The sequence below is a fragment of the Tachypleus tridentatus genome, chromosome 1 (assembly GCF_004210375.1).
Source record: "Tachypleus tridentatus isolate NWPU-2018 chromosome 1, ASM421037v1, whole genome shotgun sequence".
NCBI lineage: Eukaryota > Metazoa > Arthropoda > Merostomata > Xiphosura > Limulidae > Tachypleus > Tachypleus tridentatus.
The window spans coordinates 85,472,055-85,487,287 of NC_134825.1; the positions used below are offsets into that span (position 1 = coordinate 85,472,055).

A 15,233-nucleotide genomic window follows, 5' to 3' on the forward strand; every position below is an offset into this window, starting at 1 on the left:
TTTCAATCATTCATACCTAAATCAGTTTCCTTTTTTTTCTTTCTCAACAGCATGATGTCCTTTTATTCACATGCTCGAAGCTTTATTTTACATTTTTAAATGAAACTTATTTTTATGCCTTTTTCAATGACAGAACCATGACAATATTAGAATTTATGTATTATTAAGTTTAAAATTATTATTGACTAAAAAGCTGGCTAGATTGTTAACATAAATAATAAACAAAGGTCCAAAAACAAATATTTATGAGTGCGACTAATAGTACTTTCCACACTGTGAAAATTCATATTAATTGTATTTTTGCATTCTTTTAAGCCAGATTTTCTTGTACTCTTTCTTCTAGTTGATTAAAAAACTGTTTAATACCATCTACCCTGCAATTTCTTAGCTGTCACTGACATAGACATGTATACTTCTGTGAACTTACAATGTGAAAAACCAAGTTTCAATACCTGTAGTCGGCAAAGCATAGATAACCCATGGTGTAGCTTTGTGCTTAATTCCAAACTATAGGTGTTGGAGGTAAGTTAGCAAACTACATAGAGTGGCTGGATGGAAGAAAGCAGAGGTTTGTCACAAATGGAATTCACTCAAACTGCATTAATATCCCAAGTGAGATAGGACACCCAAGGAATCAATCCTAGGACCATTGCTCTTTTTGATTTACATCAATGACATGGATGAAAGAATGGTCAATAAACTACTAAAATTTGCAGATGATATTAGAGTCTTGGGTGTTGCTAGCTGTGAAGAAATAAATGGTAGATAAGTTGTAAATATAATAAATGCAAGATATTGAATGTGGATTATCATAATTTGTATGGGAATAACCTTAACAACATTATGAAAGAAATGGATCTTGGTGTAATAGTCAATCTGCATCTAAAGCCATCACAGTGCCATTGCTACTGATAGGAGAAAGAGGAGTTCAGGTTTTATCTGCAGAAATAATGAATACAAGTCTAAAGAGGTTATTATCTTATTGTATAGATTAATGGTTAGGCTGCATTTGGAGTAATGTGTTCAGTCTTGGGCTCCTTAACTTACTAAAATGGTGCTTGAGATGGAGGGCTTACCATATGCAGAGAGACTAAAATCCCTCAAATTGTTTCTTCTTGAAAAAAAAAAAACAGTTTGGGAGGATCTGATTAAGATGTTTAAGATTGTAAAGGCAATTGACAGTGTTTACATATCATCTTATTATCACAGTTAACACTGAGAATAGAAGGACCAGGAAATGCAATTATAAATTTTAGCAGACTAAGAATCATCTTCAGCTAAGACATTTTTATTTTTCTAACACAGTGGTTGGCATTTGGAATGGATTTCCATCAGTTGTTGTGGAGGCAGTAAATTTAAGTGAGTTTAAGAAAAAGTTTAAGTATATGAATGATAAGGGTTGGCTTTAAGTTCTTTGGTGTTTTTTTTTAAGTTAATTTAGTTTAAAGTGTGAAACAACCAAGATGGAACAATAGGTCCTGCATTGTCCCAAAAAGCTTTATGTTAAAATGTTGGTATCCTTTCTCTAGTTAGAGAACCAAATGTGTCATATCTAAATGAGGCTTCATGAGTGGATTGTATAAAGCTGCAATAACGTTATGTTTAAAATTTTTATGGGTAGAACCAAGAATTTTGTTTCTTTTAACCAAAGCTGATCAGTCAATAAAGGATTTAATTGTTTTATCATCAATCATACACAAATAACTTTTTTTTCTTCTGATTTATACAAGTCTTACTTGAGGTACATAACTGCAGATGTCTCATTCTTAAAACTTTTCATATTCTGAGTCATTTGTAAATTAGTCCTCATCAGTTTAATATTATCACTTATCACATAAATAATTCAGAAATATTATTGCTCATGGATACCCAAAATGTTAATGTAATGAGAAACAAAAGTCTCAAAATAAACTTATAGGGAAATGTATTTATTACATTTTCTGATTTGAGAAAATGCTCATTCATTCATTGTTTTCTGCCTTCAACCTATAAACCAGTTTCTTATTCACTCCTTAAAATTTTACCAAGCACACACATACCTGATTTTTTTGAGATTTTATTCAATAAAGGCTTTCTAAAAATCAGTTTATTGGGATGTCATAATGAAAAGCATGAACACTCTATCAAACAATAAAATTTTAAGAAAAAACTGTCCTAAAATCATAAACCGTATTTTCCTTTTAAGAGATGTCCAAGAGCATATTTCAAATATCTTGTTGAGAGCAGAAGTGAAACTAATAGGCATATAGTTTTATGGACCCAAACTATATTTTTTTGTTTTTAAAGAAAAATATCTTGCTATAGTTTTATTCTCAAGAACTTTAACAGGCCTTTAGAATCATAATTATTAACAATGTTAGGGAATTCTTTCTAATCTATAAATAAATTTATCAGGCTAAGAACCTATTCCTCTCCTTTATTAGTAAATCCTAGTAGTAAAGAAGTTGTTACACTAATCAATTTATGTTTTTATCCTCCAATATAAGGAGGTTGCCATTGGAATCTCTTAAAAGACAAATTGTCTTTTTAATTTGTAACCATAACAACCTTGCTAGGTGTTTTGGTTTAATTGAGAAACTGTGAGACTAGTATTTCCTATTTGGCATTTAAAGAAAATAAAATGTTGATTATTCCAGTAAACCACAGTGCAGTCTGTTTTAGTGTTAAATTTTATATCTTTACAAGTTGTTTTTTGGTTCTGATAATTAATTTATTTTATTTATCAAACTGACTTAGAGCCTGAATTCAAGAATTTGAATAAATACAACATTTAGCATATTTGCAAAGAATACTCAAAAAATTTCCAAGCTTTATGGCTTTCCAATCACTTTTTTAATTCTCTACAGTTTTTTAAAGTAAAATTCATAAAGTAAGGGACAATACTTGTGAAAGATGCAATAGGTTTCAAAGTTGATATCAAAAGTTATTATGTTATGTATACTTGTGCTTTTTTCTCAGTATGAAAATAAAGCTTAAAGTAGAATCTTTGATAGTAGAATCCTTGACTTACTGGATGAGAAAACATCTTCTTCAGTTTCAGTAAATTCCCCAACCTTATGAAAAGAGGACAGTGTTATCTACATTCCTAATCAGAGGCATAGATCCTGGGGGAGATGGGTGGGATACATCCCCCCTTCATTTTAGGTGGGGGGTACGGTGCATACAATCATTCCCCCCTACAGTTTGGTCTGTTGTATTGTTATTTTGCATAACAGGTCTACAAATTGTGTGTTTGTTCTTGTGATTCTCGTGTTTTTACCAATTGAATTGCATAATTAGGCCTAGATGTAGGCTTTTTCAGAAGCCAAAATGTACATCTTTAATATAGGCATACTTCTAAGCTTTTCGATCAAAGCGATAGTTCATAAGTATCAGTCAGTAGGCCTAAGTATACATGAAAGTATCGTGGCAACAAGATTACTCTGTGACTGCATGTTTACAGCTTTTAGGTTCATGTAATCAGAGATTACCAATTTGCAAATTGAATAGTCCACATAAGTGGTTGCAAAATCTCCCCATTGAGTGTAAAAAATCTACACCCCTGTTCCTAATAATTTATCTTTTCTTTTAAAACCTTTAATTAAACATCACATATTTGCCAACCTAAAAAATGATATTTCTTTTGTAAGCATTCATTATACTTGCATATAAAATGAGTGATCTCTCTCTTTTACTCTCACCATCTCTGTAAAAGAATAAAATTTTCTAAAATAAATCTTTATAGGATATTCCTTGCCAAAAAAACATAATACTAATAACATCTAATATGCTGTAACGGTAACCAATCTCCAACTCTAACTATAACAACTTATTGCAAAAACTTGTAACAATATTAAAGAAATTGTTATTATCTATTTATTTAATAAAATAATCTAACACATTATCTTCATATTTTCTAACTTATCTTAAGTAATCTTAGGAAGTTAGAGATTTCTTACCTTTATCTAAACTTAGTTTAAAACATCTTTATCAAAGTTTTACTTCCTTTTTCAAACATTATTTCCTAAACAATTTAAGTTTGAAAACAAGCCTTAAGTGTGAAAATTGCAGACCGTATTTTGACTAACCATCATTAAAATGGTTTGATTTAAATCTGCTGAGTAAAAAAATGTCTAACAATTATTTAATACATATTAGAAGCTTCTCACATTTGTTTTAGTCATTTTGGAACTAACTTCCTTCTTCCTAATCTACTGAACAAAACAAACATTTAGAAATTGTGTTTGACTTGTATTTAAATCCCATTAATACATCGTAAGCAAGGAGAATCTATGGTGTTATATTTTACCATGGCATCTATTGATCAATACTTCTCCTCTCGGTTCAGTGAAATATATAAATGTGCTAAGATGTTTTTTTGAAATTTGTATTTTCACTAAAGACAAATATGTAAGATAATGAAGGAAAATGTTTATAAACTTTTTATGATTGCAGTTAAAATCATTTCAATTAATTTGAGCATTTTATTTTCAGATTCGTTTCATACTCATTCAGAACCGAGCTGGTAAAACACGCCTTGCAAAGTGGTACATGAATTTTGATGATGATGAAAAAACAGAAATTAATAGAAGAAGTTCATGCAGTTGTCACAGTCCGAGATGCTAAACATACTAACTTTGTTGAAGTAAGTAGTAGTGAGAAGAATAGCTGTGTAAATTACATTGTACAATATTTATAATAGTACACACAACAAGCACATGCATAAAAACGAAAGCTTGTCAGGTGAAACACTGCTACATGTAGAATGTCCATACCTCAAAATATAAACACTCAAACTAAATGCATTTCTTTAGAATTAATTTTATGATTTAGTTGTAATAATCTACAAAAGTGCAATAAAATATTAATTAATTGCTACTCAACCTATGATCACAATTTAATATTTTTCTACAAGGAAACAGTAACTGTATTCAAATGAAGAATGCTGAGTGTGCCAAAATTACCTGTTGTTATGCCAAAAGAGCTGGGTTAAGCAAGCAATAAATTGCCTAGTGAGTAAACTAGAGATGAGCTCTATAGAGACTAGTAGTGCAATGTGACTGAAAATGTATCCATTATACAACATGTGCCTTGTCTTGCTATAGTAATGTATTACTTTCAGTTATTTGTTAATAAGTTCTTTTTTTTTCCAGTTAAAATTTAGGCTCAGAAGTCATATAAACCCAAGTAAAACAAAAGACTTAGAATATTAAGCATGTATTAATTAATTGAGAAGTCTTCAGTAAAGAAACCCTTTGTTCTAATTTAATAGTATTTGGCAAATAATAAACACTAATAAAATATTTATAACATATTTTAACAACAAGTTCTTAAAATTAGTAAAATATACATTTATTTATACAAAGATCTCCATGAGTCATGACTAACAGTTATTTTGAAGATATTAATAAATACATATTTTAAGAGTGAACTTTTTTTTTTTTCTGCAGTTCCGCAACTTCAAAATTGTGTACAGGCGATATGCTGGACTCTATTTTTGTATCTGTGTGGATATCAGTGACAACAACCTAGCCTACCTGGAAGCCATTCACAATTTTGTTGAGGTGCTCAATGAATATTTCCATAATGTTTGCGAGTTAGATCTGGTGTTCAACTTCTACAGGGTGAGAAAAGGCTATACTAATCAATAGTTTTGTAATAAAATTAACATGTTTACTTATCAATGGCCCATTTTTACTTTGTATCTGAAATTCTTCCATTGAGGTAGATTCATGTATGTGGTGAGAGGACCTACCAGAGAAGGTTCTGTAATTTCAGTTTAACTCTCCTGGGATCTGAACATTCACCCACGTTTTCTGTATGTGGCAATTATGAAGAGAAGGAGAGGAGCCTGGTGGTTGAGAAGTCCAACCCTAACCCCCCCATTTTGGCCTTGAATTACTGTAGATGGGCAGTCTTGAGGTGGACCCCCCAGGATCATTTGGCTGGTCCACTTGAGCTAGGATCAACCAAGAACTGGTGTTGTACTTTCTCATCAGGTGTTGTGGACATTGTGTCTAATGCTTGTGTTTAGGTACAGTGCTCATGAACCCCTGGTGTTTTTGCAGTGTTCTTGTTTGGCATTGCAGTGCTTTCACCTTTTACTGCTCCATGGTGGGTGGGGAAAGTGAGCACTGAAAGGTTCTTATTTTATTATGAATACCCTCATTTGTTAACAAAAAAATAAGAAAAAACAGAGTATTGGAAAACAACTGTGTGTGAACGACTATGTTATACAGTTGCCATCAAAGTCATACTCAACACCTTGATTTCTTATTCTGTATTCATTGTCTGAGAAATCTTTAGGGCAGATTTCTCCCTTTCTCATTTAAAAGGAATTAGAGGGGCTTGCTGGCTTCCCCAAGTCAGTAAGGAATCTGCACTCAGGAGATATCTTGGTGGAAACATTTTCATGAAAACACACCAAACTACTCCTGAATTCAAAGAGCAATGGGAATATACCTATTGAGGTTACTCCCCATGCTACCCCTGAATTCTTCAAGAGGAGTTATTGGTGAGAGGGGCTTGAAGAACATTCCCGAGTCGGAGATCTTAGCTGGTTTTTCAAGTCAAGGCGTTTCTTCAGTGCACAAAATCTCAACTTGCAAAGATGGAATTATGATGCCTACTGATGTTCTGATTTTGAAGTTTACATCATTACATCCACCTGCCACAGTCAAGGTAGGTTATCTGAACTGTAAGGTATGGCCATACATTCCAAACCCTCTCAGATGTTTCTGGTGTCAGTGGTTTGGTCACTTGTAGACATCATAGTTCTTTAACATGTGCTCATTATGGTGGCAAAGACCATGACACCTACAAGTGCAAGCTGGAACCACACTGTGTTAACTGCAGTAGTTCACACCCCTCTTATTCTAGTTCCTGCCCTAAGTAGCTGGAGGAGGAAGAGGTGCAATGCTTGAAGACTGTGAACAATATCTCCTACCCAGAGGCTTGGATGTTATTGTCTCCCTCTCCATCCTGAACATATGCTGATGCACTTCATTTCACTGTCACAGTTGAAGTGCATATAGATCTCTCAATGCCTCTAACAGAGTTGTTTGCAAAACATCTGGGCAGTTTTGTCCTCTTAATGGAGTTGACAAGTCTATGTTTACTCCCATCTCTGTCCCTTCCACTCCTTCCAGTGGTTGCCTGGATCACTTCCTTTGTCTTCGGGTATTTCCTCCGGTCCATCTTCTCCAGCATCAAGATGCAAAATGATTATTTGTTTATGCCCTCAGTTGCTAGAATCTTCATCCACAGACAGAGACCTTTCTACTCAACCCAGGGCAACTGTCCAATAAAGAAAAAATATAATGTGATTGAAAACTGAAGGGCTCCCTGCCCAGTTCTACTACACATAAATAAAAATGGCCACTTTGATACAGTGGAACTGTCTTGGTTTTCATTCAAATATACATGACATTTAAGGATTTGATTGATTCTTATCATCCTACATGTCTCTCCTTACAGGAATCATTTCTGAAACCTGCCGATGGAGTTACCTTTCTGCAGATTTCTTTGTACAAAAGTGATAGGTTGTGTGATGGACAAGTGCATGGAGGGGTGGCACTGCTGGTCAATCAGCATGTGCCCACCTTGTCTTTGCCACTTGATATGCCCTTGGAGGCCATGGTCATCCATGCTTTCTTAGGTTGTACCATCGCTATCTGTTCTCTCTGCCAATGTGCTGGAGAGACCTATGATCATTTAGACCTTGGTGCCCTCATTAAACAGTTACCAACTCCCTTTTTAACCATTAAGGATTTTAATGGATGTAATCCTCTTTTTGGTGGTGCTGATATTGATGGGAGGGGTCATTCCATAGAGTGTATTCTCTCGGATCACAACCATTCTCTTTTCAATACTGGTTAAATACTTATTTTCATGCACCTAGTCAGTCTTTTACTGCAATTGATCTCTCTATCTGCTCCCCTTCACTTTTATCCTACTTTTCTTAGAGGGTTGACAGTAACCCACAAGGTAGTGATAATTTTACTATCATTTTAAGAGAGACTGCCTATGGTCGATGCTACCCGACCTGCATGCTTCAGTAGAAGCTGGACCAGGCCAACTGGCCCTCATTCATTGCTCTCTCAGACCTTAATCTTGCCATTGTCTGTAGTGCAGATAGCTTTTGTGTAGCTTTGCGTGAAATTCAAGCCAGGCCATTGTCTGTAAGCCATTAATAGATGACTGCATGGCATCAGTGACTGACTGTATTGTCCAGGCTGCTGCTCATTGTATTCCTGAAACCTTGAAATGTTTTCCACGGTATCCTCGTCTGTGGGGAAATCCTGTCTGCCTCGTGGTATGGAAGGCTTAAACACAGACCTGGGATACCTTTCATGGATATCCCACACTTTCAAACTGCTCCGCTCTTCAGTAGGCTTGTGCACATGCTTGGCAGTTCACATGTTAAAGACAGAAGGAAAATTGGATTAAGGACACAACTAGCATTTCTTCTACCATCAGTTCCAAAGTCATTTGGGACAAGATTTAGAAGGTCAGTGGGCAGTATAATTCTACCACCTTTTCAGTCTTGCTCTCTTATGGCCAGGAAGTTGCTGTTGCCCAAGATTCCTTCATATTACACTCCAACTGTTTTGAGGAACTCTCTCTCTAAGATTTTGGAAAGGATGGTTAATACTCATCTTGTTTGTTTCCTGGAACAACCTCCTCTTACCCACCCATTGTGGGTTTCAACAACAGCATTCCTCTATGGGCCACCTGATTCGACTTAAATCATCAATCAGGAAAGCCTTTCTCAAGCAACAACATCTTGTTACTGTTGGTTTTTTTACGTTGAGAAAACTTACGATAATTTGTGGAAGTGTGGCATTTTGTGAGACGTCCACTCTTATGGATTGATTTTTTAATGGACTGGTAATTCCAAGTTTATGTAGATTCGACACTTTCCCTTTCTTTCCCACAGGAAGTTTCACCTTTTCTTTATCTAAAACCATCTGCATGCATTGTGCCATAAAATGCCAAATAACAACAATCTCAAATATTTTTTTTATAAGTTTCAGTTATGTAGTTTCTATTTGTTTGAATTTCTTGTTAAGTTATTGAGAAAACTAATAATATTTGACATTTTGTTTTAATAACTTGTGTATAAAAGTCCAGAAAGGCTTAATGGATTAATTTGGGAAACTCAAGATTAATTCCTTTGTTTTAGTTTTATCATGGGTAAATTAATTAATTCAATACAATTATATGCATCTGAAAGCTTACAATTCTAGGAAAGAATGTTTCAACACCCATAATGGGCACAATACATATAACATATTATGTAGCTTTGTAAATAAATATCATATTATTTAAAGTTTGAATTATTTATTTTCATATCAGTTACTAAATCATTTAAATTACATTTTACATTAATACAACAAAGCATATTTATTAAATAACATTCTGTTCATTTGATGCTGACAACTTCACAATAGCAAAGAACAAGAATAATAGATAATATCTTCACTTTTTCCAGGCAATACCATTTAATTATACATAAAGCATTTTTGAGTAGTATTTTTCTAAAATAAAAGACTAGATCATTTCCTGACAATAAAAATGACACTTAAGTAAGATAACAGTGTCCTGTAGGTTATAAAGTTCAGAAGTAATAACACCCAGGAGGTTCATGAAGTGGAACCTCAAAACTGATATCAAAAACCAATTTGTGTTGCTCAGTTGAAAACTATTCTATAAACACCTTATATTTCAATGAAAACGCATTTCCATAAAGTTTCTTTAGTTAGCAAAATACACTGTAAGAAACATCTCTTAATTTCAATGATCAGATGTACATATTAAGTATTTTATATGAAAACTATCTTGGAACCTCACCATTTCATTACAGCCAATGCCACCACATTCTGTCAAGTTCTGTCTGATGGCCATGCAACATTGGTTTTATTGTAAAAGGCTGCCATCTTCAAAGCACACCACACTTCTGTGCTTGCTTTTATAATTCATCTAGTATATGAAGATAGTAGTTTCTCACTATCAGTTTCAACAGTCCAATCACATAGACATCTATAGGTGCTTCATCTGCAGATTAGACCAGTATGTTTTCTTATGGAATAACATGAACACCTGTTTCATTCTCCAGGTGTTTGAGGTATACAGTGGATGGAGAGATATGTCTTGGAAGCAAAGTGTATACATTAGACTTGTGTTACTTTTCCAGTTGGAGATGCATGTTGTATATCATTGTCTGGAGCACATGGCTTGCTTTTGCAATTGACTTTTGTGTTTGTGGATATTCACCTGTTCAAAGACACCACACCTTGCTTATCGTGGCACTTCCAGTAAATCCACATTTCTTTGTTTTCAATACCATAAAGTACACAGGATAAACCCCAGCTTGAAAATTCTAAGTCCCCGATATGAACACATCTTTATGATCCAAGTGTGTGAATATTTTGCTTTACAAAGGGAATTTAGATACCCTTCCCAAAGATTATGAATTTTTATTTAGTACCACATTAACTATGTTATGTCACAATGTTTAAAGGTAGTTCTGATACGTGCCATTCCACCACAAACTTGTATTGGCTATGGTTGTCATACGATTTGCTGATTTTCATGGTAAATTAATTTTATGTAATGTACTCATTCCTCCATATATTTTTTGCCTGATTTATTAAACTCTTCATTATTTTTCTCATTGACTTTCACCATAAGAAACAATTTAATCATGTAATATTATTAATCTTTTCTCAAAAGTCATCTCAAAGAGAAATTATTTTAATTATCAAAACAAAATTAATGACATATTGAGGGAAAACCTGCAAAAGAATCACACACACAGATGATCATTTGTGGTAATATACAAAAATATTCAATAGTTTAGAAAGTATCAAATAGTGTGTGAATCTATATTTTTAAATTCAATGTTATTTAAATATGAACTTAAATATTGATATGAATAACATGCTTGCATTGATTTGTCCAGAACTCTTTATGCAATTTTCCTGATCAAATGCTACAAATCGTATGTCATTAGAAAGACATTTGTCCAAGGAGTCTGGATTGCATTTTGGCTTTTCCATTCAGAATCGTCTTAACTGTTTTTTGCTCAGTCAAACATTTCAATGGAATGACTATGCTACACAATGGCACAGTGTTGTTGTCATCATATGATTTCAATTTCAACTCAGTTTCTTTTATTTGCAAAGTATTTCACACAAACACTTAACCCATGTGTAATTTCCTTTAAAAAACTGAAAATTACACTAAATACAATATCTATGGGCTTTCATGACTTGTTTATATATATAATACACATGCATAGTTCATACAAAGTCATATACTTGTCACTTTGTGAACAAAAATTCATGTTTCCATATATTCAACTAAATATGCTTTCATTACAACTTTACATTTACTTTACTTTGCAATAATTTAGTTTGGATTCATTTTATAGACAGCTATAAACACCTTTTAGCTGCTTCCATCTTTACTACAGGTGTTATTTGTTAGTTTTGCAAGTTTTTTATTTCATCTTGTGAAACCATGTCATGCACTGAATCCTCATAACTGTCTCATAGTCTGTACTCCATTAGAAATACCATTACTTTATTGTTTACTGTACATCTACTTTTACAAATAAAGTTATGTCTATGTAAATTTATTTGTTTGACCACAAACATTTTTTTCAAACAGACCAGGATTTCTTGATCTTGCACATAATGCCTATACAAAAGCATAGCTGTTTGTTTGAAACTGTTGACACTTAAGTGAAAACTACTTTTAAAGAAATATTTTATCCATGGCTTTTAGAAAGGTGATGTATGATTTTGTCTTAGTTACATTATACATTATTTATTTCTCCAGGTATACAGTGTTGTTGATGAGATGTTTCTTGCTGGGGAGATCAGAGAGACAAGCCAGACAAAAGTTCTCAAACAATTACTTGTATATAATTCCTTGGAGTAAATCACATACTTCTCATGTAATGCTGTGTTGTTTTTTGAAGTATAGTTTACAGCTGAAACACGTGAAAAAGGTAGCTGTGGATCTTCTTAAACCAGTTATATGTTTCAGTGCAAGTTTGTGAGACATTAGTTCTGAAGTGCTGTATTTCTTTAAATTCATTAATTTTGATTTTATAATGTTATAATATGTTGAAAATATGTTTAGGAGGGCTTTAAAAATGAATAATAGTTTAATAGAGTACAACTATAAGTACATATGAAAGTAGAGTTTTTTAAGAGATTTATTGATGATTTTACAGATCATTTAACAAATTGCATTTAAAATAAAGATAATTTACTAAAACATTCCACAAATTATTATTTTATATCAAATTAAGTTTCTGAGAAAACAAAATCCTAATTTCATGACAAATAACATTACAATAATATGTAATTGTTGTTATTTTTTACCATTAAACTAAAATATGCTTTTGTATGAATAACTTGAGAATTTGCATAATAGTTCAAGTTCTCTTCACTATTTACTTGATGAAAATGATTTAACTTGTACTTATTTAATGTGAAAAAGTTTTATTTATGGAACATTCATATCATAATTGCTTTGCCGTGTCGAAGACAGTTTAGATGTTTGTGGAACAACAGTTACTGTAGGGAGAATCAAAATTGATGTAGTGGTTAGAGTGGCAGACCATGGATCCAAGGGCCCATAGTTTGTACAGTAGTACCACAAGTTCCAATCTACATTTTGCAACCGTGGGAGCATTGTAAGGGTAATGGTCAGGTCCCACTATTCAAGTAGAATAACCCAAATGTTTTTCCTTTTAAACTGTCTAATAAAAAAAAACTGGAGATGACTAGTACAGACAGTCTTGTGTAATTTTATGATAATGTAAAATTTGGTAATAAAACTATAATCACTTTTGAGGAAAGTGTAGTTTTTAAAGTTTCTACCAATGCAAAAAGTTTTTCTTAATGTGTAAAAATCTTTTCCATATTACCTTGGTAATTACTAAGATTTATTGATATAACTCTTATCTGGTATAGTACTTAACGTCTTATTTTCCATTTCATGTTTATTTAGTTGTAGTGTTTCAGCCACCTTGCTGGCCAGCAAGTTTTACACCTGAGTTAAAAAACAAAATCTGGTTTGTAGTATTAGTAGATATATTGACAATAAATGTTCCTTTTTAATCTTACTAAAACAATGCAAGGATAAAAAAACTCAGTACCAAAATCATATATATATAGTTAACAAAATATTTGGTCATGATGAAACATATTAGTATTTAGTCTCAACATGCACTTTAAAAGTAACTATCAAATTAAATCTGTTCGATAATAATTTTTAAGAATCAGCTAAAAAAATGAGAGTGTGATAATTTTAATATTTTATTATTTCTTAATGCAGAATGGAACCTAATACCACTAATACACCAGACAAGTGCTAAATGGTTAACCTCTTATAGCCCACTTGTAAAGTACTTTTTTTAAACATATTGAACTACTACACTCTTTCTCTCTCACAATCACAGCTCATCCTTGAACCTGATCTCAGGGCTGAGAATAATAATTTAAACATTTTACTGCTGCCTTGGCTTGGATTCAAATGTAAAATACCTTGCACGTAACTGATCTACCAAATGAACTAAAGCATTAACCAACTAATACTTGCAACACCTTTTTAACAACTAATTCCAACTACCACAGTATTTTTGTTACTTTCTATATCTTGTGAATACTTGAGTGTCAAATGTTCTCAGTGTCAATAATTGTTTTGAATAGTAACTGATGTGGTTGTTAATAAACTCAAACAACAAAAAATGAAAAATCTTTCATTTTGATTGCCTTATTTCTAATCATTTTGCAGTTATGGAAGAGACCATGTTTTCATTATATTTCTGGTTTAGCATCTAGTTAATTGTAAAGAGAAATATTAAATTATAATATTCATTTTACCTTTTTTGTCTTAAAGAGATTTGATACTATTGAAATATCCGATATTTTATTAATTTAAAAGGAATTCCTTGTTAAAAACACCCAAATTTAAGTCCGAGAAGCCTGCTAATGTCTTTTACTTTTAAATGTCTACAGTTTTCATATATCTCATAAAACTAAAAGAAAAACCCTAGCACTGGAAAGCTTTTGAAAAATATCAAAATTCAAAATGCTTAATAATTTAACACCTTTCCAAAAAGTTAAAAATATTTTCAGTCAGATTTTTGCTGATGAGGGTAGCTAAGCTATAAATGAAGCCTGGTATGTTAAGTTGTAACACAAAAAGAAATGTGAAAATTCTTATCTTTATTTCCTTGGAACTAGTCATTTTTTCTCGTTTAATTTTGACAAAATTTTGGGAATTCTATGATGGACTTATTATTACATTTAGCCATTACTAAACTAACAAGTGATAGTATTCATACATACTATTTACTGTTGTCTTTATTTAGTTCACATTAAATTTTCTAAGTTTTAGTACTACAAGAATTTGAGTTTAAATGTAGAAAACTGATGAAGAAAATAGCCAAGTTAATTTTGCCCATGTTACTAGTGTTTTTTCCAGTCATTAACTTATCACCTGACTCACCAGTAGACAACAGTTGTTTTTCCTGCAAGTCAGCTGATACCATGAGATTACTACCTCCTCTTTTTTTCTTTTTCTTTTTTTATCAGTGATGAACATATAAACATTGCAGATGCAAAGTCAAATGAGAATGAAGAAAAATACCTTAAACATAAAACATAACAGTTTGGAACACAACAGTATCAATAAAAGTACAAAATGCTTTCAGTGTTAATGATGGTGTATGGCAAATAAATAAGCTCAGACTGCAGATAAGGAAAATGTGTCACTTAGAGATAAGATATTTAAACTCGCTACAGCAAAGTATCAAAGAATCTCATGAAATAGAAGAAACCTTGTAGTAGTGATGATGTTGACATGTAAGAAATAAACAAAGAATAGTTAATCTCGGGTAACAACCACGAAAAGTGCCACACAGAAACAACACATTTAAAAATTATACATGACTTAGAAACATGCTCAGAAACTCAAGAAAAATGTCACAAAGAAAGAACATGTTAAAATTTTCTACAACAAAGTTAAAAAGAACACTGTGAAATAGAACACATTTATTAGTAAAGATAATGATTATGTGAAATAAATCTAGAAAGAAACCTTGCAAGATAATCAGGAAAAATGCCATACAGAAACTACCTGTTCAAATATTTTACAAAAAACTAAATTATTTTTCTCAACACCAAAGGTATTTCCAAGACAAAAGTAATAGTGAAACAAAAAATTATACAAAG

General features: G+C 32.3%; 1 protein-coding gene across 1 annotated transcript; it reads left to right on the forward strand.

The window, feature by feature from the left end:
• Positions 1–552: 552 nt before the first annotated feature.
• On the forward strand, positions 553–13,752 carry LOC143232665 (AP-2 complex subunit sigma-like). The gene is given in 5 exon segments (XM_076468347.1): positions 553–612; positions 4,474–4,551; positions 4,553–4,624; positions 5,430–5,603; positions 11,824–13,752. Coding segments are annotated over 5 exon segments (486 nt in total). The 3' UTR covers positions 11,926–13,752.
• Positions 13,753–15,233: the final 1,481 nt, after the last annotated feature.